This window comes from Eriocheir sinensis, chromosome 33, assembly GCF_024679095.1.
Source record: "Eriocheir sinensis breed Jianghai 21 chromosome 33, ASM2467909v1, whole genome shotgun sequence".
Taxonomy (NCBI): Eukaryota; Metazoa; Arthropoda; class Malacostraca; order Decapoda; family Varunidae; genus Eriocheir; species Eriocheir sinensis.
The window spans coordinates 6,378,058-6,403,033 of record NC_066541.1 but is presented as its reverse complement, the minus strand read 5'-3'; the positions used below and the strand labels follow the sequence as shown (position 1 = coordinate 6,403,033).

Sequence of the window (24,976 nt, the reverse complement as noted above, 5' to 3'; positions counted from 1 at the left end):
TATTTCCTTGGGCCGATGCAGATGATTCATGAAGAATCCTTCTTTACAACTGTCAAGACAATGATAGGAACCAGTTTTGAAATATGAAATTTAGTCAGCCTACCTTGTCATGTTTTACAAGGGCTAGACACAATGCTCACTGTTTTAAGATCTTAGCTTTACTTAACTGGGTAAGCTTGTTAGTGGATGCCATGAATGTACTACAATGAATAAAATGAATATTCTTCGCCCTACCTAGTACATAAGAAGGGGCCTTCTGCCTGTAATATTCTAGGTATGGTAGGTGTGCAGAGAAGTTTAATATGGGAATATTGAAAAGTACACTGTTTAGGACTAGCTTGGAAAGACTTTAAATATAGAATGATTCAATGAGTTAGGTACACATGATCAAATACTTACTGGGTAAGTATAAGAATTAAATTAAATAAAACAAAAAAATTACAAAGTATAGCCAAGCACCCACTTGCACTAGTTCCACCCAACCTTCCCTCAACTTCAGGAATCTTGTGTTGTCACCCACTCATGTTTCTTCTATGTGTAGTGTTCACTATAAATACAATTCTTTTGGCATGCAGAATAATCACTGCACTACTTGTCAAATGAGAACTTTGCATTGCTTTTGTTTTGCATGTATGGAGTATAATGCTGTCTTTAACAAACAGGTTTAAGTAATCTTCGGACCATGTACAGACATGAAGTACATACTGTAGAGGTGTCTTTTCAGTCCAAGGGATTCTTGTTACCTGATGGCTCAACACCAGGGATGCAACGAACCTGGAAGTTCCAGCTGGATCCAGAACTATTGATGCAGTTACAGGAGTTTCTGGCATGCTATTGTATTATTACTTTAGGAAAATTTGTTTGGGTAGAGTATTAGCACTGAAAAGCTCATTATAAATAAAGAGTGATGAGTGATTGAGTTACTTTTCACTAGAGTACAAAAGAGCAGGGCATGTGTTCAGACGCACAAAAAGCTGACAACACAAGTATTTAACTACATAATATTATGCTTGCCTGGCAAATTTATTTCTCATTCACAACACCTCGGTTAAAAGTTGAAAAAATAAGAATAAACCATGCTTGGATATACTTTACATACTCAATACATTTATGTATGTGTAGGGTGATTAAAATAATGTAACACTGAAACTAACCACTGCAGAATTACAGCTCCAGCCTATTATTTCAGAATGAAGTACAAACTGGAACCAGAGCTTGAGTGATTAATGTTCCAATGAGGTCAACAGGCCAACAGGGCCTAGTTCTAGGGCATTCCTACTTGATACATAAAACATAAAGACCACTCTGGGTTAAATCCTAAGGTTGACTGCTAGTTCCAAAGTGCCATCTTAATAAACACACCACTGAAGTAGAAAACAAATAGATATTGAAATGTTATTCCTATAAATTCTGTGTTAAGGGCAACTTTATAATTCATCATGAATTAAGGAATTGAAAAATTATAATACTGTACAGGTTGGAAAAATTAAGACATTCTCAAAACTTCCAGTTCTCTTAACAAATTGCATTACGCAGCACCCCTGCATAATAATAATAATAATAATAATAATAATATAAAAAAAGAGAATTCAATGTTCCTGTACTTCCTGAGTGAAAGGAAGCTTCTTAATTGGTGTCCTGAATGAAACAAAGCAGAAAAGGCTAAGTTATGGACAACATTGCTTGTTGACTGGGAATACTGAAGTAATATTACTAAATAGAAAATTACGTAGCGGTTCAATATCCATGTATAAGAGGTCAGTGATTACTGTGAGGTCTTTCCGCATCACAATACGACATCTGCTACTACTGAGAGTAGCAGAAGCAGCAGCAAATAAAATGTTCATGGGGAGGACTTATGGCTAAAATGCTACATAACTGCCTACCTACTACATTATCATTCACAAGATCCACATGTGCTTGTTACCACTCTGACAAGGTCACAATCCATGTCTCAAATCAAGCTCTTAATTAGGCTGGGACCTCAAAGGTGGATTCAACACCATATAATCCCAGAATTGCTGCCTTGGCTAGGAAGAACTTGGCTTTCTTGACATTTGATCCTGAAAGCAAGAAATTTTTTTTTAGTAGTTGCCAGGTGTTGCTACCTAAATATAAAATTTCAGTTAAGAAAGATTTCTGCTGTTATAGCTATAAAACATTACTTATCACACATAAGGTAAAGACTAATTTACAAAGAGGCCCCAAATCAGTGTCCTCACCCTCGCCAGAGAACTCCTTGCCATCAATGTCAGAGGTGACAGTGAAGAATGGCTTGCTTTCACGTGTGGTCTGGGTTATGTTATACTGCAGGCCAGGCTTCATCTGGTGCAGCACCATTACTGGGTGCATGGCTGCTGCACTTTCTGGAATCTGCTTGGCTGGATTGGGAACTTTCACTGGTTCAGTAGACTGGAATGGAAATTTTGATTCTGCATTCAGTGGCTCGGTTGACTGAAAAAAAATGCAAAAGAAGCTTTGTAAGGCAAGATTTATAATAATAATAATAATAATAATAATAATAATAATAATAATAATAATAATAATAATAATAATAATAGTCATCTATGCATCACAATCAACTTGTTCATTGATTTAACTGTTTTAATAATCATTCACATGTGGTAAGACTTCATTAACATGATCAATTTGATTGCCATTCCCCCAAATATATAAACAATATTTATATTCAAAGATAATGCTGAAGGATCCATTTTTGCTATACATTATAGCTACTATGTGGGTCACATTTAATTATTTGCTAGCTTAACACCTCTCCCTCCGCCTTTCCATTCAGTAAGTCCTGGTTGATGCTCCTCAAATCAAAATCCTATTTTGAGGTACTCACATTTCAAATTTCTTCAAGAAACACTCATTTAGTGCCTAAAAATTTGCAAATTTTGAAAGCCAAACATCTATACCTATCACAGCTTCCTGACAATGACAAGGAGATAAGCCATTCAACTTCAGGGAGTCATTCAGCATGGATATAGAAAAGCATTCAAAGGCCACAAGATGAATTCCTTCAAAGGAACAAGGGCTTGGTACATATTCAGTTAGCACAGAAGGATACTGAACATTGCAATCTGCATAATACTACTATTCCATGCATTTCCAAGGAGACTCAATGAATATTTGATAAGGAATCATTAAGGGGTACATTCTACTATTCATGCCAAAAAATTGGTATATTTTTTAATGCTTATATATTATCACCAATGTATCAGGAGTTCAATGTCTGCATTTGCCATCCATATGACCACGGCAGGCCCTTTAAAACTAAATGCCAACCCCCCTGCCATGCTCCTCTTCATGCACTATGAGATGAATGTATTTTTTGTCGTGTTTCATTTATATCCATTTTTTTTATTGTGTGTATGCTTTATGTCACACTTTACGTTTGGCAACATGAGGGCAGAGGTCAAGGAACAGAGTGAAATTCTTTCACATGCATGTTAAGTGCTGCTGGGCACTATGTTCCCTGGAGGCTTTGACTGTCAATCAATCTGCCCACAGTAAGGAGGGTGGCACCCTGATACCCTCCCCACCATGGGGATGATATTTATTTAATATAAAGAGAGATATCTTTGTTTACATTAGGAAAATGGGGTCAGGTGCCATGAAACATGGTATATTTCACTTAACAGGAGAGACAGTGACAAGAGCCTCATGACCAACACAGCAAATTCTTAGATAAGTGACCTGAGCTGACCCTCAGTTAACTTTTTGACCTCTAAAATGTGTCCAGTAGTCATGCATGTGCAGGACAGTTGCAATTAGTGTTATAAACAGGGGGAATGGTGTTGGAGGTAAAAAATTCTGACTATGACCCCAGGAAATTTCAAGGTTGCAACTCTGATTTCACCCCCTCCCCCTCTTCTGCAGTACAATGGTGGGCAAATGAAACCCAGCCACACCACACCACACGTGACAGTCAGCCACACCACACCACACCACATGTGACACCCAGCCACACCAAGTCAAATATCACACCCAACTACACACCAATTCAGTCACATTAAACTACACATCAAACCCAGCCACATAACACCACACTCTACACTCAGCTACACCACATCACATTCGGCCATACCACATCACATCAAGCAACACATCACAACACACAATGACACCACACATCACACCCAGCCACACTACACCACACATCACATCACAGCCAGACACTACATATCCAACCACATCACATCACAGCCAGTCACTACATATCCAACCACATCATCTCACATCCAGACACTCCACCAAACACCACCCAGCTACCAAACATGCTTCACCCATCCATGCCATGTCACACCAATACATTTGCTGCATTCCGTTAGCTGACTCAGTTCACACTATGACCATAGATTCAACATGATCTTTTTTTGTTTAGAATAAATAGGACATCCAGATAGCAAAAATGACAAGTGTCCTTAAAAGGACAGTCCTGGCAACCCTATGCTGAGCTCTGAGCAGCACAGCTCAGACTCAGTGCTGAGACAATAGTAGAGATGCATACAACTATAATACAAGATCTAGATTTGTTTGGTCCTAGATGTATCACGCATCGCTGGGTAATTTTCCCGTTGATCTAAATTAATAATCCATACAAAACATCCTAAGAGAGAAAATGCTCACAAAAAATCCATGTTAAATGATTATCCTGATTGTGGACAATAGTTCCCAGAAAACTAATTTCTCCCATAAATTTGTGGATATTTCCAACAAAGTGGCAACATTGGCCAGACAGTGCAGCCAAGTAATTTATATGAGAATTCATCACATAAAGGGGTTAAAGTCAGAGATACTTTTAACGTCTCTGACTCTTGCCAAAAATAGGCGACTCTGGTGACTGACCCTGACTCAACACCCCTAGTTATGAAACACAAATGCACAGGAATGACAATGATCTGTGGTATATTTAAACACAAAATCTAGTTTTCTTTGACATCCTTTTTACCAAATTGTGACAACTTAGCATGTAATTAACCAATTGTCAAAATTTTTGCAGCAAACAGAAACAAGCAATGTTCTGAAATCTTGACACTATTATCATTTTCAAATTCTCAAACATATAATTATAAAAAAATTTATCAACCTCCCACACACCATGATGCGAATCGCACAAAAACGTAATTGTCTACAACTCGGCTTTTGTTGCGAATCTCGTCAAAATTTGGTGAGTGAAAGATCCAAGCTAGGCCTACTGAATAAACTAATTGTCAACTCTCTTACACGGGCAGATTTAAAGTGACAACAGGAATGAATATATACTTATAAAGCATTTTCCAATGGGATTCAGTTTTCCTCTATTTTCTCAAAACTATTGGTCATATAAAAATTCTGATGGTAGCATTGGAAAGCTCATAAACATCCGCTGTTATTGGTAAGTGCAACATAAATGACGAAAATGACAAAGTGTGCATTACTTTATAGGTAGCCTACTATTGCCTTCAATGCTACTGCTGTACACATGTTTATTTTGGAGGGCCCGTTCTCCCTTGAAAACTGGCAGTATTATTATTGTACTTTGTTTCTTAGGTGATGTCATTGATTGTTAGAGTGCTGTCATTCAATTAAATTGCGAATATTTTTTAATCATGAAACTAGCTAGATTATCTCAATCATATATATTTGGTACGTGTCATTGATACAATGCATGATGTCATGAATAGAAAATCAGGTGAAAAGGGGGCAGAGCTTAGCCAGTATGGGGGAGGGGCTTCTAGGTGCAAATTGGCAAAGTTAATTTGAACACACTATAGTGAAAGCCAAATTCGTTCCAATCGCAGCAGACGGGTTAAAGATTATTGAAGAGTTATTTTATTGTTATAAAACTGTGGCGTCAAAATTTTATTCAGATGTCTTATTTCTCTGTTGCAAAGGAATGTCATTCTCTTTCTGGATAAAAATTGGCAGCATTTTCTTGCAAGGGTATTGACAACTTTGAATTTTTGTTTAACCCTTTCGTTGCTAAATACTCACAGCGAGGACTAGTGTAACTTGCCGGTGGTACTAAATCCTCGCGGCAAGTTCCAGTTGCACTCAAATCTCCTGTGTATGAGTGTGTTCCAACAACATTTCTCACTCCACAGCATTGCCAATTCAGTGGGTTTTCCACTAAATTTGGTGGAAAATCATATCAGCCTAGCGCGTAAAATCTATGAACGAGTAAATGGTGGATGTTCTTGTCTAATATAGTGGCATTTTTGCATAGCTTCACCTATCACCTGACTGATTCTTTGATCAAATAGTTGTAAATTTTGCAGTTGGCAATACTACCTTGCCAGCAACCCATGAAGAGATGTCTGCAGTTCCCTCAATATGGCTGACCGTCGCGCACACACTGACATAAGTGTTCATAGGCAACACCCCCTGAACGTCCTTGTACGTTCACAGGAGAATCCTATAGATCTGAGCCTCGTCTTTCCAATGGTGTTTTTGGTTTTTAGCTGTGATGAATAGTTTTTGAGATACAGAGGTTAAAAAGAGACCCCCCTCCCCGCGCTGGGCTGCCCGAGTGCACCTAGGGGAGATAGTTGCCTCCCTCGCCATTCACAACAAAAGGGTTAAGCAATTCAAACTTTGTACCGGCTTTGATGAAACAAAATCTACAACAGTAATATATGGTCACCCATTTGATGTAAAAATTTACTGGGTATGATGACTACGAATACTGAGTGATGGAATTTCACCCTTACAACAACAAGCACAGTTTATCCTCTCTGTATCACATTTCCCCTTAAACCTGTCCCCAGCCCCTACCATTGCTTGGCCTGGTCTGCATCGGCAGAATTTGTTGCCTGGCCTAGCCTCATGCTCTGCTCACCTTAGGGTCAGCTGCAGGGGTGTTGGGGGCACGGCCACCCAAGTGAGCACAGATGGCCTCAGTGAATGCAGCGGCCTGGGGTGAGTCTTCCTTGGCGGCAGCAGCTGCAGCAGCCCCAAGAGGCTGGCTCAAGAAAGCTTTGACACCTGGAAAGTAACACACATTCAGCCCTTAAAAATATCAGACCTATGAAGTTATCTGAATCAGATCTAACAAAGAATATTTAATCAATGGTACCAGAATAAGTCAAATCCCAGTAATAATTCACTGTAGGGCAACAGCAAGTTTAAAATTACAGCATTAAAAAAATAATTTAAATTGGAACAAAACAACAGCATTAAAAAGATCAATTAAGTTGAGACATTCTTGGACTCAAACCCTTTCCGGAGAAAATAAATCTAAAACTGAAACCAAAATTATTACTGAGATAGTTAGACCCTCCTGTTTTCTCTCAAGATAATTTAGTGCATTCCTGTGTGTGCAATCCTCACCAGGGGGAATGGCAGCTCCATAGGGCTGTGATGGAGGGGGACACATGCCTACTCTGCCCTCACGCCAGTCATTGAACAACTTGTAGATAGCAAAGGATGCAAGTGTGGCCCAAGGGGTCTTGTCCTCCTCTTGACTCTCGGTGGTGGTTACTGGCGGCTTTACAAAACTGATGAGTGCAGCCTCTGCAGCTGCCTGCTTAGCTAACTGCTTTGACGACCCAAACCCTCGGTACTTCTGTCCGTCAATCTGTGAAGGACGGGTGATCAGATAGGGAGGTCAATGCACCGTGGCCAGCTGTGTCCAACATTTCACTATTTCATGAACAAAAAAGTGGTAAGGCATTACAAAGCAAAAAATGCAAAAAAATGAAATAGCTCAACATATCCGTCATGGCCATTTTTTTTCCCATACCGCACCAGGTACCTCGACAGATATGCAAAACGGCTGGCCAACGCCTCCCTCCTGCTCCGTGGTGTAGGTGACGCCGGGCCGCAGCTCGTTGAGGCACATGACAGCATTCTTGGGCTGCACATACCTCCGGATCTTGAGGTTCTTAGCTCCTGGCACCTTCTTTCTCTTGACCTTGATGCCTGTCACCACACATTAATTGAAAGGTCGCAACACACTTGCCATTGAAAGAAAAAACTAACCTGCCTCTGTCTGCTAGTAAATGGAGGATACAAGAGAAGGAGAGCTTTGAGTTATGCCACAGGCATTTGTCACCTCCCTGCAGAATGACAAGGTGTGCCTTATGCTGGATTGTCCCTCAAATTTTGTTGGAATGACTGGATAGGGTTTAGTACTGCCTGTACTTCCCACCTCAGTCAGACTTCTATGACAAGTGTGGGCAACGCGCTTCAATTAATTAAAGTCTGAAAATGTCTCTACGACTGTTAAGTATACACCCAGCCTCATGCATGGCACCTGCTGAAGAATCTTTTGATAACTCTCTCTATGGTTGGGGAAGACAGAGCGAGTGTGTGACTTTGCCAATGTAACGAGAGTTATCACTAGACTCTTCATCAGCTCTCTGGAGTGCTACAATTAACTAAAGTCGTGAGGAGACATAACAGGTCAGGGGACCAAAGATGACCCTGCGCGGCCAGCAAACTAGCTCGCTGTCAAAACAAAGAGGAGCTTTGGTAAATATAATGCTAATGAAAAATTCATACAAATATTCTCATCAGACAAACAAAAAGGAAAATTCAGCAATAAAATATGCTGTGAAGCAATGATATCCTGGGTGAGGATATTAAGTGAAGCCATTGCAATAACAGATCAAATTCACTGGTTAAGATTAAGGCAGCTATAAGGGCAATGCACAATGTTTTGACAAAACAATAAGATTTGGAACTGAATATTTAGAGTACATGGTCCATTATGCATAACAGAACCAGTCAAAGTTAAATGATAATGTTCTAGTGAGAACAATCTCCCAGTTATGCACTTGACTCACAGCAAAAAATTATTGTTCAAAAATTCTGTGAGATCGGGCAGCAAAATATTTAGTTAATAAAGGGTTAATTCATTACAACTAACAAACACTGCCAAAGTACTCAACAATGGAGTTAGTAATAATTAAGAGCAAGACGAGCTCGAAGGAATCTACCAGTTCAGGTAATTTTGAGTGTAGAGCCTCATCTTAGCCCAGATAAAGCTTGATGATGATAAAAGCATGATGAAAATTTTAATTAAAAATTTAAAACGACTTCCATAATTGATCTGGAAATACAACCTAACAATGCACAAAGCAAAGATATTCCAGCAAAAGGTTGTACTTTCATGTTCCAGTTTCCCATTAAACAACAAAAGCTGTCAGTTTATGAAATGGGGAAGAATTTAATGTCTGCAATTCACAAATGTAACAGCCTACAACATACACTAAGTACATACAAGCTTGTAGCAAGGGTCCAAGTTGTACCACCTAGAGGAAGAGACGACTCAAGTTCTGAACTACATTCTGCTTCCTCAATAGACCAACAAATGATCTTGTTCACAACTTCATAGGATATGTTCAACAATTTGTATGCTCCAATCAAATTTGCATTTACAAGAAGAAAAATATTCTGGAAAAGTGAACTGTGGTATAAACATTAATAAGATGAATATGAGAATTAGTAAGCCTTCTTATTTTACCCAGGGGTCATATCCATACCTCAGCTCAAAATCCATTATTTCCAAAATATTCTGGAAAACTGAACTGTGGTATAAACATTAAAAAATATGAATGCAAGGATCCAAAAGCCTTCTTTATTTTACCCAGAGTTCATGTCTATACCTCAGCTCAAAGCCATTTTTTCTCCTTGATGTAAGTACTAACTGGATAGGTGCATACAGACTGACAACATGCCTTACATTCCTGAAACTTCACAGCTTCCACAGAAATCAAAATAACATAAAGTATCCTAAGGTAACAACATATGAGAATAAGCTCACCTGTATGACCTTGAACCAGGGGATGGGATGCTAAAATTACAACCTAGAGATGAGAAAAATTAAGAACCTGATTGGCTAGTCCTCAACAAAAAGTGTCAGCTACTGAACACACCATTGGTCCTACCTCCAGGCTTCTCCCAGGGCCGCTTGCGTGTCTCGGTCTGCTGGTGTTCGCCTTCCTGCATGGAGGCATCGCTGTCAGACACCATCGCCTGACCCTGTGGGTTATGGGAGAATTACAGGCATGGTGACAAGAGGAAATTTCTTACCCAGATATCAACAATGAAAAGGAGGATGCAGTGGTAAAGAGACAACAGGGTAATAAAATAGAAAACCATCAGGAAGACGAAGAATGAGGTAAAGTGACATTAGTAAGTCTAAGTAGAGAATAAAATGCTGGGAAAGGGGAAACTAAAGGCAAACCAGTATAATTAAATGAAATCAGCATATTAAAACAGTACAGAAAGGAAGAACTACAGGAGTTAAATTGGGAAAATGAAAATATAAGCCAATTACAGTAATGTGGAAATGACATACCTCGATACTATAAAAATCCTAAAAAATAAAGTGCATGAATAGATACTGTAAACCCTCAATTTAACAGGCCCCTCACCTCTCCACCCTCCATTTTGACATCCATATCATGACCACTGTTCAGGTCCTCGTTGGCCATGTCTGAGCCGGCCACGTCCTGCTGGTAGTAGTCTAAGTTGGAGGATTCGTTCAGTGCGGGGGCAGGGAAGGACTCCACCTGGTTGTCTGGCTCCTGGACTGGTGGGGCAGGTGCAGAACGCCAGTTACGACCACGACCTGGGGGACAAGTGTTAAGGCATGAGGTGTGGGGTAACAATTAACAGCTTTCTCTCCATCTATTACTGAGGTGCTGCCTGAAAGGGTGAATTCTGACCCATCAATTTTCTATTAGTTGGCCTCAAAAGTTCTCTATCTTCCCCATTTTCTGTAAATTCCTCAAGACTTCTGTTAAGGCAGGTTCTAAATTCAAGAAACCTGAATTATCAATGCCAGTTTAAACAGCCATAACGCAGTGCAAGTCTCCACAGCAATTTCTGCAATAATTTTACTTTGACTCTTTCATAACAGGCCCTGAAAAAGAAAAAGAAATGGCAAAACTTAACAGATGTGCTCAAATCACCTTTTTTTCCCCCATGTGCAGCAATCATGGATTATTATTATTATTATTATTATTATTATTATTTTTTTTTTTTTTTGTGTGTGTGTGTGGGGGGTGTGTGTGCAAAGTAAAGTATGGCTACCTGAAATATGGGTTAGGTTGAACTCTAACGTGATCTTCTTTATGTGAGTAAAAATCCCACACAAACAGACGAAGATGTATTTTACCGAAGTTTCAGTGGTCACTGCCACCATCTTCAGTGGTATGAAGGAAGAGGAACAGTGAAGGTGATTACAATAGGCACACCTAACATCACCACTCGAGCGGTACAAATTTGGTGGAGGGACTGTTTTTGTGTCTCAAGCGAGGGCAGTGGGCTCAAGAGTAGCCTCTCTTGATTTTTTGTTTATTTATATATGACCTGCAAAATATACTAGAGTTAAATCAAAGTACAGTCATACCTCAGTTTACGAGCTTAATTCGTTTCAAAATTTTGTTTGCAAACCAAGACGAATGCACACTGCATTGCTGAAAATATAAAGGTCGCACACTAGAGCACAAATGTAAGCGGACATGAGCACACAGGTGCTACCTCTGCGAGTGTACAACACAGACAAACCCCATTCTCATTGTTTTCTGCTCTGAGCTCGCTTGTTTTGCAGCAAAGGGAACCCACGCTCACATCTTCGACTTTTACAAAGAAGATGCTTGTACACCAATTCACCACTCGTAAACCAAAGTATTTTAGTGATTTTTTTTTTTTTTTTGCTAGTAAATCAAAACACTCATAAATCGAAGTGTTACTGTATGTGCTTATCTTTATATTCAATCATACACACTGCTTATATTTCTATGGTTTCTGATTCACAAAATTTAGAGATATTCTAGTGTAATAAGCACTCTCAAAATTTGTCACTAGTAAAACTGAAAGTAACAATGAAAGTTATGCCTCCATGAAATAAATATAAAGATGCGAATATGAAAGCTCACGAAAGTCAGAATAAGTGACATCACCTGCTTTGTGTAGTAAAAATATACTAATTTAATAAATATGGTACCAGCAACATGGCACGGGCTGCTGCCAGACATACAAAATCATAAAGTGACTTAGCGCAGGGATTTTGGATGTGAAATACTGACGTGAACATGCCTACACATACATGGGATCTTAACAACTGCAAGTCTTATTTATGGAAAGAAGTAGACATACCCATGTATGAATAGGCTGAATGACAGGGCAACATTTCCATCCCAGAAAACACAGCAATAGATGAAAATCATGCAACACAAATGTAAAAAGAGGGACAAAACCTTCACGCGTCTGTCCCAAACTTTTCATGTAATGGTCCTTTCCAAGCACGCCCAAACCCAGAATACTTTGTTTACAATGACTGGAAAAGATTACCCACACCCTGAATGTAGAATGGCATGCACACAGGTCTTTAACCATCAGCTCCCTGCGCCTGGTCGCAGTTGTTGTACAAAATCTGAACGTATTTTCATATTTTGATTCTGTTGTTTATGCAATGTTTAACGGAAGAAAAAGAATACTAAAAATATAAGCAACTTATTGGAATGTAATATTCTTTACGAAACTCAAGTTATACTACCTCCTACAGGCTGAAAACTGTACTGAATCCAAATCTTGTGTGGAGATACTAGGTGTACATATTCTCCTTTTATACAGATCTGAATGGGTAAATCTAGGAGGGGTAGGCAGACCCATCCTTGTCAGGTCACCTGATGAGAGTTCAAGTTACCTCTCCGCCCCCAGACTATAATTAACAGTTGGGAAAATTAAAGGGGTGGGGAGTGACCTCTCCATCAATGACCTCATTACTGGATCTAATTTAATGGTTCCTTCACTTAAATTGAAATTATTATATTTCTTTATACACAGCTTCAATCATTTTAATTTTTTTTTAATAATTACTACATTTATACAATAGATGGCTATTTTCCCATGCCATTCTGTGATTTTTTTTTTCAGAGGTTTGAAAATAGCATTATAATCATTGGCTGTTCTAATAGCATATTTGTGTTCTTTAATACATGTCTAGATTCCTGCCTGTTTCACTTATATCAGTGTATGTTCTCGTTCTTTAAAGATCAATATGCTTAGCTTCTAAGTAAATCGCAACCCTACAAGTGGTATTTTATTCATTCATCATTTTTCCTACCATCACCGCTCCATTAAATTGTCTTATTTAATCCATGTTTCTCAGAGCCTTAAGAATTTGTAGCTCACAGCATTTGCAAGAAGAAAACAACAACATTTGGAAAACCTTTTGTAACCTTAAACATCCCGATTGGTTCTTAAAACAAGCACACCTTAAAGCACAAAAAACATTTTGTACCAAGAGCACTGCCCTCTGGGAAGAAAACTTTGTTCCTGCCTTATGTTGCTGACCTAGAAAATATTAAACCTGTATCTCATAAACTTGATGCTGAAATAGGATTCAAATACACTTCTGCAATAAAGACCATGATAGTCAAGAAGAAAAACAATGTTTCTTCTGGTGCTGGGATTGACAAAATCCCATGTAAAGATTGTGAACATGTTTATATAGGTGAAACAGGTAAGAATCTAGACACACATATAAAGGAACACAAATATGCTATCAAAACAGGCACTGATTATAATGCTATCTCCAAACCTCTGGAAAAAAACAAATCAAAAAATGGCATGGGAAAATAGCCACTTTCGTTTAAATGTAGTAATTATAGAAAACTTAAAATGATTGAAGCTGTGTATAAAGAAATATAATAATTTCAATTTAAGTGAAGGAACCATTTAACTAGATCCAGTAATGAGGTCATTGATGGAGAGGTCGCTCCCCACCCCTTTAATTTTCCCAACTGTTAATCATAGTCCGGGGGCGGAGAGGTAACTTAAACTCTCATCAGGTGACCTGACAAGGATGGGTCTGCCTACCCCTCCTTGTCCAGCCCCTCCTAGATTTTCCCATTCAGATCTGTAAATAGGAGAATTGTAATAACCTTCGCCATTTTTCCTCTTCCTTCATACCACTGAAGACCAATGAAACTGTTTTGTAAAATACATCTTCATAAGAACCTAAGAACACAGGGAGACTGCAAGAGGCCGACTGGCCTACACAGGGCTGCTCCAGATCCCCCACCACTACCACCTATCATCCTCGTCCATGTATCTATCAGCTCATCCATGTAGCTATCAACTGCCAGGGTGGGTTTTTTATTTATATATTTTACTTATTTTGCCTCTCCCCTCCCCCCACCAAAAATGCCTTTCCATTAGGTCCTCCAAATTTGCTGTGCGAAGGGAAAGAATAATAGAGCGATAGGAGTGAACATTTCTGAATATATATATATATAGGTATATATATATATATATATATATATATATATATATATATATATATATATATATCATATGAAAAAGCATCACACAACCCATCAATGATTAGTATATTTCCAAAATAGACTGCTAGGGTCTGCATACAGCCCATAGGGTAAAGATTCATTTTAGGTCTGTGCCAGTATCTCAAAATCTACTTTATAAAACATCACTATCTCTTCATATATCTTTTCTACAAACCTTCAACAGTCATGGAAACACTTTGAAAATCCAATTCCAGAACTTTTTTTTTACTCTTGAAAATAGGGGATAATGTTTACGAAAGCGCGCCGCCTCCTCTGGCGGCGGCGGCCGCGGCGGCACTGCAGCCACCGCAGCCATAAAATAGCTCGCAGAGGGTTTAGGGTCGGGGAGCATATTTAAACTACTCCAACCGAACTTTGCAATCTACTAACGGGAGGGCTGCACCCCCCTCGACCCCCCCCTTCTCACCAAGGTCTAACCAGACGTCTTACCTAGACGTCTAGGTAAGATGACTGTTGAAGGTTTGTAGAGAAGATATATGGATATATGAAGAGATACTGATGTTTCATACGGTAGGTAATGAGATACTGGCACGGACCAAAAACGAATCTTAACCGCCCATAGTTTCCCTGCCTTGGTGTTGGGTGTAATTCTGGAGTTTCAACAAAAGTCCCATGTCTCAGGAAGGGACCACCCTGGTAATTTTCACATTCCACAAAGTGTTTACCCTCAGAGGACATGACGAGAGAGGCCATGCAGGCGAGGAGGACGGACGGATGGACGGATTGGCTCTTACTGGGGCCGCATACCGAAGGCTCAAAGGTCGTAAGGTGGATCAATAGCCATGGGAACACTACTGCTACTGCTCATTACACCCCGCCGGCTTCCCGCACGTCACCCCCAACTTGCGCCGTCACCTACTCCCAAAATGGCGTGCAATATATCGTCCTCTCTGATTCAAGAACGATTCTTCCCTGTACTTGCAATTATTTTATTTTTGCGTGGGCGGTTCTAATGGCGGCGCCCCCTTCAACCGCCCCCATGGCCTGAAATATGGGATTCTGCTCTCACCACAAAATATAATTGCCTTGAAATGTAGCACAGCCGTGGAATCATGAAGAAAAATCAAGGCAAGCAAGTCGCCAGCGAGGTAATACGCGGAAATAGAAAACGGAAATGGCGCCGCCTCCGTCCTTTCCGAGGCTTGTAATACGGGGTTCTGCCTTAGGCCCATACTGTAACTGCCTTCAAATGTAACCCTGACGTAGAATTGAGAGGAAAATTAAGTATAAAAGGTCACCGGCGAGGTATTACGCAGAGAAATAGGGAAAAACCGTGAAAACGGCGCCGCCCCCCTCCGCCCCCGCAGCCTAAAATACTATATTTTACCTGTGCTTCATAATATAACTGCCTTGAAATGTAACCTAGACGTGGAATTTTGGGGAAAATCAAGTCAAGAAGTTCACCGGCAAGATATTAAATGGAGAAATATGAAAAAAAGCGGAAATGGTGGGGCCTAAAATACCCGATTACGCCTTGGTCCCATGATATAACTACCTTGAAATAAGTCCCAGACGTAGAATTGAGAGGAATTGAAGTCAATAGCGTCGCCGGCGAGGTATTACGTGGAGAAAACCGAAAAACGCGGAAATGGCGGGGCGGCGAGTGGGATAGCCAGGCAGGCAGCCACCACGCCGGCCTCGTCGAAACGCCCTCAATCGCTATTACTAAGGCACTGTACCCGCTTTTGTCGCCTCCCGCGTGTGCCCTGAGTCCCCGGGTTACAGTGTGGCGTCCCTGTGGTGCCCTGCGAGACGTGGGGGCGTCGTTACTAGGCTCACCTCTTCCTCTCATAGCGGCGGTGCGTGCTGTCGTGGCGGCGGCAGGACAAGGAGGGCAACCCTACCGACGACACACACACAGAAACTTTGGTCCTGTGTAATATTTTTGGGTTTATACAGTGTCACATTACGGGGATTTATTTATAAGTGACTGGTTTTAAGATGTGGGATGGGATTAAGGGGTATTGGTGTGCTTTTATTTTTTGGGGGGTTGGTGTTGTGTTGGTATGCTTGTCTCCCTCTATAGAGAACTGCCACATCGATTACTTGGGGTGGAAACTTAGCTATTATATTATTCAGCTGCCATCAGACATAATCAATACCTCACAGAGTCACTGCAAGCGCTCAAACCAAACTATATTCCCTATAATGATCCGTTATTTCTACGCAATACCAGATAAGAGCTATCCTGTGTGACCTGATAAGATTTCATGTGTGGTTTCCTCCTTTTTAGATCAAAGCCAAACTACATTTTTTTTTGTCGTATTGTTTGGTTGAGGAGCTAACAAACTTTCTGTAGTGGACTATAAAAACTACCCCATAATCAATACCTCTCGTCGATACTAAGGTATTTTCTTTCAATCATCGACCACTATCAATTTATCGAGTGGATACTTAGGTAGGATTGGTTACCTTTAGTTTATGGCATAATTAATCAATCAGATAAGGTGTGGCAGCGTTGGTTATAACATTTGCATCTATAATATACATGGTTAGATCATTCTCGTTTTTCTGAGCAGCCTGTCACTTTCTTACCCTCCATTTGGATTGTAACACGGCCAACTTTGAATTAAATTTGACATCTATTACTCCATAGCCTATTGTTGCCTATCATCCTTACCCCTGATATTTGCATGATAATACTGCCAACCACAGCCACAAAAGACTACTCAATCCTTATCTAGTTTTGATGCATTAAAATACTTAACTCATCATCCAAGGTGATAATTATCTGTGGTTGTATAAAACTCACTCATGCACACAGCTTGTAATACTGCTAGGTGCCACCCTTGACATCCTAACTTAAACAACTTTCATCAAATCTTTATACAGACTTTTCAGGTACACAAGGAAGTACAATACAATTTGCTCCAAAAGACTGGGAAAGATTGTGGAGAAGGATTGAGAGATTAGTGTAAAATAAGGAAGAGACAAAGGATGAAAAAGGGAATATAAGAGGTAATTCAAGCAAAAAGGGTGATGAGATAAAGTAAACCACAATGCACCGAAATGTCTCTTTATTAGGGCATCTAGTACAGCTTGGTCTCCTGGCGCTGCTCTGAGCTGATCTTGTGGTACTTGGCCAGGTAGTCGGTGAACTCCTGGTAGGGGGAGTTGGTGAACACAGTTTCCTTCCACAAGTCTGGGGTGAGGTAGGCGTAGGTCTTGGCGATGGCAGCATATGTGGCCTTGGCGAAGTTGCCGAGTGTGGCGGTCTGACCCCTGGCACTGGTGTAGCAGTCCTCAATACCAGCCATCTGCAGCAGCTTCTTGGGAACCGAGGCGGCCACGATGCTGGTACCTCTGGGGGCTGGGATGAGCCGCACCAACACAGAACCACACTTGCCTGTCACCTGTGGGATGGGAGTAAAACGGGTGGCTAAGTAAATGCTGCAAATATTGATGCTATCTCAAACAATAAAAACATACCTGAAATAGGTTTATTTTGCCTAAAAGATGTTTGTGTGAATGTGTGTTTGAGGGTAACGGGGCGGGAGCACACCCAGCACAGCCGCACGGATCCCTCCCTTGATCTTCCCTGTATTCCTCATAGAACCATCCCACAGAGGGAGAGCACTCAAGTGTGACAGGGTTTACTGAATACTGACAAAGTACAACTAACATGACCTTCAATTTATTGATTAGGAGTTTTGATTAAAAATGGAATTAAAAACAACAGCACGTTCAGTTTATGCATACTCCGCAATAAATGAGATACATAACACCTTCAGTTGATGCATTGTGTTTTGATTGAGTGAAGTAGGGTTAACCATAGTAAGGCCATATCAATATCTATCTAGATTTTACAGCAGAAGCTCACCATAAGCCAGATTCAAAGTATGAGCCTATTGAAACATATTTTCATACACATAATCCTCATGCCTTACCTTGCAGGGAACAGTGTGGGGCTTGCCGATCTTGTTACCCCAGTAGCCCCTCCTGACAGGCACAATGGACAGCTTGGCCAAGATAATGGCTCCTCGGATGGCGGTGGCCACCTCCTTGCTGCACTTCACGCCTAGACCGATGTGGCCATCAAAGTCACCAATCGCTACAAAGGCCTGAGGGGTGGAGCAATGGTGGTTTAGAGGATGAACTAACATTTTTAGACCATTCTGAAACAATCTGATAATTCCTTTTTGGCATTTTCTTTTCTCTGGAATTATTTAACTTCCCAAGTAGCAGTGGTGGTATTTAAAAAATAAATAAAAAAAAAACCTCACATGGAAAACCACAGAAAATAACATACAAGTATGCAGTTAACTAAAACCATATCTTAAACAGCTTTATTTTACTTAAGTCTATGTGTGTTTGAGGGTAACGGGGCGGGAGCACACCCAGCACAGCCGCACGGATCCCTCCCTTGATCTTCCCTGTATTCCTCATAGAACTGTCCCACAGAAGGAGAGCACTCAAGTGTGACAGGGTTTACTGGATACTGATGTACAATCAATATCCCCTTCAGTTCATGTACTATTAGTTTGGATTTACTTTGCATTTACACAAATAAAATATTAAATACCAAATGGTGGGAGGCTAAGTTACCAGTATTGTTATAAGGTGTGCAAATGGGTCACAGGAGCAATTATTACAATAAATCTAGGTTAATGTAAGAGTAAGACAGATTTCAAAAAGTGCACAGAGAAGATCAACAACCCACCTTGAAGCGAGTCCGCTGGCCGGCACGGGTCTGTTTCTGGACGGGCATGATCTTAAGCACCTCATCCTTCAACTTGGGGCCCAGGAAGAAGTCGATGATCTCAAACTCCTATTGCAGGAAAAACAAGTGTGTGTGAATTAACCCGGTAGCAGTGAGGATCATGTTTCTTAACCCTAGAACACTAACCTTAGAAAAAGTCACACCACTACTAACCATGGGTACATCATACCCGATTTTGAAAAAAAAAAAAAATAATAAAAAATAAATAAATAAATAAATAAATAAATAAATAAATAAATGTAAAGTTTTAATGGAATAAAGTTACATGAAGGGACTTCAAACTTTGTATCTTGACTTAACATTAAGAAGAACTGAAAAACGTATTGTTTTGGTATGAAAATCAGGTACTGAAAAATGTTACTAAAAATAGGAAAAATGTTCAAAAATTTCAAAAAAAAAATTTCATAAAAAAAATTATCATCCGATGGCTTCCAAACTTCTTGTATGGCCTCCCAGGTCCTGTGATCCACTGCACAGGTGATCACTAAAAAAGTACGTAAACAATATCCTAGGGACATGTACAACACCCTGTATCACCAACCATGGGTATGCCGCACCCGAATGTAGGCCTACAACAAAGGTGAGCAGAGAGAGCGAGACAACGTGACCTTCCCCTACACTGTCAAGCGGGCACATGAAGCTACTGAGGAGGTGGGTACCCTCAGAGCACCGGAACCATACACAATGGCAATGACGTCATTCGCTTCGGGTACCTCATACCCATGGTTAGCGTTCTAGGGTTAATGGTCCCTCTAAGCGAGAAAAATAAGAAAAAATCATCACTCACACATACCATTTCATAATAGGCTATGTATCATAGCATTTGTGATCAGTTTATGCATCATCTATTTTTTTGGGTTTATATAATGGCAAAAATTTTGCCCATCGCTACTACACGGTAAAGCCACAAATTCGGCCCGTCACTGCTACTGGGTTAACAGGCAACAGGTGAATTACCTCAGCCTTAGCAGTCACCAAGAATGGGGTGAACTATTTGGCTGTACTGCACCAACACAATGTGTAGAGCATAAGCAGTAAATGGTGCAAATTAATTCCATACAGCATTTTCTTTTCACTTTTCCTGTTTGCATATACCATTAAACTAAATAAAATGATTACTTTTATAAAACTGAATAATGCCTAACAACGTTGCACTAGAGAAGTCACCAGTAAACTGGTACTGCTTGCAAATGTTTGAAGGTAACGGGGCGGGAGCGCACCCAGCACAGCCGCACGGATCCCTCCCTTAATCTTCCCTGTATTCCTCATAGAACTGTCCCACAGAGGGAGAGCACTCAAGTGTGACAGGGTTTATCAATATGAAAACCCACACTACTAGTACAGACATTTAAAAAGAAAACATGACTTCACTTGATGAAAAAGGATGGAGAAATTAAGATAACCTGAGAATACCAAAATGCACAAAAGCACCAAACAATAAAATAAATGGCAAACAATGCGGTCCCCACACTGATAACTGGAAATGGGGTACTTTGGTAATGGAAATGTAAAACAAGACATGGTGTAACATGTAATAATGAATTAATGCAAAATTAGACACAGTCAATTTTATCATAAACCCATCCTGCCTGTTATAAAACTATGCCTTGACTTTACCATTATGAAATATTAGAGTCAGGTATAACATGCAAATCTGAATTAACACATACACCAACCTTACTTCTAGTTAAAGGCCAAAGCTGGGCAGACACCCTGAGGCTTACCTTGATGGGAAGAGAGAAGAGATAGATCTCCTCAAGGCTCCTGATCTTGCCATCCTTCACCAGGCGGCCCAGCTTGGTGATGGGCACCCACTCCTTCTCATTCTCCTTGCCACGGCCACGGCCACGCCCCCTGCCGCGTCCACGTCCCCTCCCCCTCCCTCGGGTGCCGAAGCCACCTCGGAAACCTCCACGGCCAGATCCGGAGTCTGCCATTCTGTGGGGAGAGTGTGTCAGTTTCCATGCTTACTGAGAAATGCAAGAATGTGCACATAATACTAAAAAGACTTGGAAAACACATTGGTAAGTGAATACAAGGTAACGTAAGTAAACATCTATAACACAGACAAGTTGCAAAATAATACAAAAAAAAAAATACCTAAATGATTAGAGCGCTTACTATGGCTGATGGTGTTTTCTGGCTATCATGTACTGTTGTTTTCAAGGGGGCTAGGTTGCTAAATAGTGAGAAAAGTTACCATTTCAGGAAGGGGGTGATGAGTAAGTTATCAACAAAGGGAGGAACTAAGTTAGTAACAAGGAATGCTAAGTGTGCTGTTAGTCTGAACCATTATGAACATCACATGCGGTTAAGATTGATTATATTAATATGCCCATAGCTTGTTTCCTACCTCACAAAATAACTGTTGTCAACTCCACTGACACGCAAACCTCTTGGAATACCAAAGTTAAAGTGTAAAGAACAAAACATGTGAAATTATCAATAATATGCACACCCCAGCTCTGCCACTACACAGAATTCGTTAAAGGTAAGATAAAGTAGCCCAAGCAGCCCATTGCAATTGACCAAGCTACATATTTGTAAGTTAATGAGAACATTGCTCCAGTATCAGCCATTTTTGCCTGCAAAACACCCAGGTAAGTTAAACCAGTAACCCATCTAGCCATGTAAACAAACAACAAACAAAAGGCATGTCGAAATACCTTCCCCAGGGCTGAATATTTACCATAAACATTAAAAACACAGCTCCACTCTAAACCTTTTCCCCAAACTAAGGTAAAACAGCCATCATTAAAGTATAAAAGTGCCACAACACATTCACATGGCTGAATATTTACCATGAACATGAAAATACGGCTCCACTTCAAACCTTATTTCCGTACTAAGGCAGAATTGATCATGAAAGTATTTATGACGCCACAACACAGAGCAACACAAGTCCAGCCAGATCAAATGACGTGAGTGATTATTTTCCATAACATAGACATTTCGCCAGCCAAGAACACATACTTGACAAGGTTTTCGTAGGTGTTGTGGGGATTTCCAGAAGTAGTTTTATGGCCCTGGTAGTAGTTTGACCCTTCTCCAGTACCGTGGACATAAAGAAACACTCACTAGAACCCGACTGACCCCCTCTTTGACCTTTAGAAATGCTGATGTGAGAAGCAAGTGTCTTAAAATACCGACCTTACTTCCAATCCAGGAAAAAACAATCACCATAATAGAAATAAAGACCGTATAATACCCAACAACACAAGTCTAGCCAGAAACGTAAACACAAACAAAATGCCCGTCTGAATATCTGTAACATTAAATCATGGCTCCATTTTAGGCGTTATTCCCATACGAAGGTACTAGTCTATGAAAACGTAAAAAAGTGCCATAATAACCAATAATATACACAAGGGACGTAAACAACATAACAAAAAGCCTGGCTGAGCACTCCCTACATTAAATCACGGCTCCATTTTAAGCGTTATTAAACAAAGGCCATGAAAACAAATAACGCCACAATATCCAGTAACATAGGAAACGTAAACAACAAAATACCTGGTTGAACACTCCCTAACATTAAATCACAGCTCCATTTTAAGCATTATTCCAACACTAAGGTAAAATAAAGGCCATGGAAACGTAAATAATGCAACAATACCCAATAAGATGAGACGTAAACAGTACAAAAGGCCTGGTTGAACACTCCCTAACATTAAATCACGGCTCCATTTTAAGCATTATTCCAACACTAAGGTAAAATAAAGGCCATGGAAACGTAAATAGTACAATACCCAATAAGATGAGACGTAAACAACGAAGGCCTGGTTGAACACTCCCTAACATTAAATCACGGCTCCATTTTAAGCATTATTCCAACACTAAGGTAAAATAAAAGCCATGGAAACGTAAATAGCGCCACAATACCCAATAAGATGAGAGACGTAAACAGTACAAAAGGCCTGGTTGAACACTCCCTAACATTAAATCACGGCTCCGTTTAAAGCGTTATTCCCTCACTAAGGAAAAACAAAGGCCAAGAAAATGTAAATAGCGACACAATACCCAATAACATAAACAAGGGACGTAAACAGAACATGCCACTGTCCAACAAACACATGGCAAACATTCACACGCAAACACAGACATCACCATTTAAAGCCACATTCCCTTAGTAAACGTGAACCTCTGCCCCATAAAGTAAATCAAGGCGCCATAACAAACAATATAAGACGTAAACAAAATACCACCGTCCAACAAACACATGGCAAACATTCACACGCAAACACAGACATCACCATTTAAAGCCACATTCCCTTAGTAAACGTGAACCTCCGCCCCATAAAGTAAATCAAGGCGCCATAACAATCATAAGCAAGACGTAAACAAAATACCACCGTCCAACAAACACATGGCAAACATTCACACGTCAACACAAGCACCACCATTATAAGCCACATTCCCTTAGTAAACGTGAACCTCCGCCCCATAAAGTAAATCAAGGCGCCATAACAATCATAAGCAAGACGTAAACAAAATACCACCGTCCAACAAACACATGGCAAACATTCACACGTAAACACAAGCACCACCATTATAAGCCACATTCCCCTAGTAAACGTGAACCTCCGCCCCATGAAATAAACCAAGGCGCCATAACAAAGACAACAAGCAAGAGACGTAAACAACATCACAAAATGCCGCCGCTCAACACATGGCTACTTATTTCCCCGTCTACATGCAAATACAACGCCATTACAAGCTCTCCCCCGCGCCCTTTCGCCCCCTGGGATAATAAAGCGGCCATGCGCGGTGTTAGGGAGGCAGAGGCAACGGATGACACAAGATATACCCGGATGAGGACGGCGCGGCACTTACGTAGAGGACTTGTCACATAGGAAAGAGTGAGGGCGGCCGCGGCAGGGGTGTAGGAATCAGCTCGCAGCCGCAAAATAGCTCGCAGAGAGGGGTCCACACTCACCGCTATCGTTTACTTTCCCTGTTTTAGCTCCAATACAAAGCACATGCATTAGAGAAGCCCTTTTATTCAGGAGAAGGCTTTATAACAAACGAATAGAGCAGGTTTTAAAAATAATTACCCTTATGTTGATGTTCACTCTGTTCTTGCTTGTTTGGTCTGTTGGAATGGTGTGGCGTTTTCTTCCGGATAATATTAACCACCACAAAAATCACAAATGAACAAACTAAAGCAAAACCAGGCAAATTAACGTTTTTTTCTGCCGTGTATTCCTCAGTGCGCACGCGTAGTGGACAGCAGTGCGACTTATCTCTTTAAGGAGTTATTTCTCGTTATGGCGGCTCTTCGGATGCTGCTCCCCACACTCTTATAAAAGATAGATTACATTGCGTATTATTAAGCTATATGGCATGTAAGATGATAAATAGATCCCTATATATGCGGAGAAAAATATTCATGTCTCGAATAGTGTTGTAATGATGGTTTTACATGGGTAGATAACGGCAGAATGAGCATTACTGGAACGCGCCGACCATATGGTGAGCAAATGAAGTTCAAGATGCGCACTGTTACCCGTGGAAACGTTTCACTATCGATAAGAGCATTTCTATTTTTTTTTTTACTATTGGCAGCGTGTCGTATTCTGCATTCACTTATATAATAACGCATAACACTGCACTTTTTTTCATTTTCGGTCTTTCTGTTGCACCTGTTCCGGCTGCCCGCTGCACCTGTCCGCCGCACCTGCCCGCCGGCCACCAAGGAACTGCAAACCCGAGTATGTATTGTCCTGATGATGGAACAACAATTAAATACCAAGCAGCACTTACCCGATTGACCGCCGAAAGAACCAGATCACCTGTCACGCCGTCCCTGCAGCTGCGTAGACTAAAGGATGAGCAGGGGCTATGATCCCTCTAGCTGTATAGCAAACGTGCTCTCACAGGATAATCCCTAGGAAGAAGCTACACGTGTCTTAATGATCCTTTACACCGCCAGACAGCGCCATGCAGA

The 24,976-nt window shown here is 40.5% G+C and overlaps 2 protein-coding genes across 12 annotated transcripts; both read right to left on the bottom strand.

Moving 5' to 3' along the window:
- Positions 1 to 326: 326 nt before the first annotated feature.
- Positions 327 to 16,244, bottom strand: LOC127006633 (double-stranded RNA-specific editase 1-like). Of its 10 annotated transcripts, none has more exons than XM_050876760.1 (8): positions 16,089 to 16,244; positions 10,368 to 10,564; positions 9,867 to 9,972; positions 7,730 to 7,908; positions 7,318 to 7,564; positions 6,827 to 6,972; positions 2,223 to 2,454; positions 327 to 2,063 (listed from the first exon to the last, which is right to left on the bottom strand). In XM_050876760.1, the coding sequence occupies exons 1-8, from the start codon at positions 16,099 to 16,101 to the stop codon at positions 1,972 to 1,974; spliced, it is 1,212 nt and encodes a 403-aa protein (XP_050732717.1). In that variant the 5' UTR covers positions 16,102 to 16,244; the 3' UTR covers positions 327 to 1,971. The 10 variants fall into 10 exon arrangements, with proteins under 10 accessions (XP_050732717.1, XP_050732723.1, XP_050732721.1 ...); XM_050876766.1 differs by having other exon boundaries at positions 9,879 to 9,972; XM_050876764.1 differs by having other exon boundaries at positions 15,989 to 16,133.
- A 1,067-nt stretch (positions 16,245 to 17,311) lies between these two features.
- LOC127006634 (40S ribosomal protein S2) lies at positions 17,312 to 23,974 on the bottom strand. 2 transcript variants are annotated; one of them, XM_050876768.1, is made up of 5 exons: positions 23,863 to 23,974; positions 20,754 to 20,967; positions 18,970 to 19,077; positions 18,197 to 18,370; positions 17,312 to 17,662 (listed from the first exon to the last, which is right to left on the bottom strand). In XM_050876768.1, exons 2-5 carry the CDS (start codon positions 20,964 to 20,966, stop codon positions 17,339 to 17,341), a joined length of 819 nt encoding a protein of 272 aa, XP_050732725.1. In that variant the 5' UTR covers position 20,967; positions 23,863 to 23,974; the 3' UTR covers positions 17,312 to 17,338. The 2 variants fall into 2 exon arrangements, with proteins under 2 accessions (XP_050732725.1, XP_050732724.1); XM_050876767.1 differs by having other exon boundaries at positions 23,837 to 23,916.
- Positions 23,975 to 24,976: the final 1,002 nt, after the last annotated feature.

Excerpts from the sequence above, each read along its gene's own strand:
- LOC127006633 (XM_050876756.1), bottom strand. The coding sequence starts at position 15,002 with ATGGCCTCTCTCGTCATGTCCTCTGAGG. Across the intron at positions 10,565-14,974 it reads TCTCGTCATGTCCTCTGAGG|GTCGTGGTCGTAACTGGCGT; the intron begins GTAAACACTTTG and ends CTTGTCCCCCAG. Across the intron at positions 2,455-6,826 it reads CCCCTGCAGCTGACCCTAAG|TCAACCGAGCCACTGAATGC; the intron begins GTGAGCAGAGCA and ends ATTTTTTTTCAG.
- LOC127006634 (XM_050876768.1), bottom strand. The coding sequence starts at position 20,966 with ATGGCAGACTCCGGATCTGGCCGTGGAGGTTTCCGAGGTGGCTTCGGC. Across the intron at positions 18,371-18,969 it reads GCCAGCGGACTCGCTTCAAG|GCCTTTGTAGCGATTGGTGA; the intron begins GTGGGTTGTTGA and ends TCCACCCCTCAG. Across the intron at positions 17,663-18,196 it reads CCCACACTGTTCCCTGCAAG|GTGACAGGCAAGTGTGGTTC; the intron begins GTAAGGCATGAG and ends CCCATCCCACAG.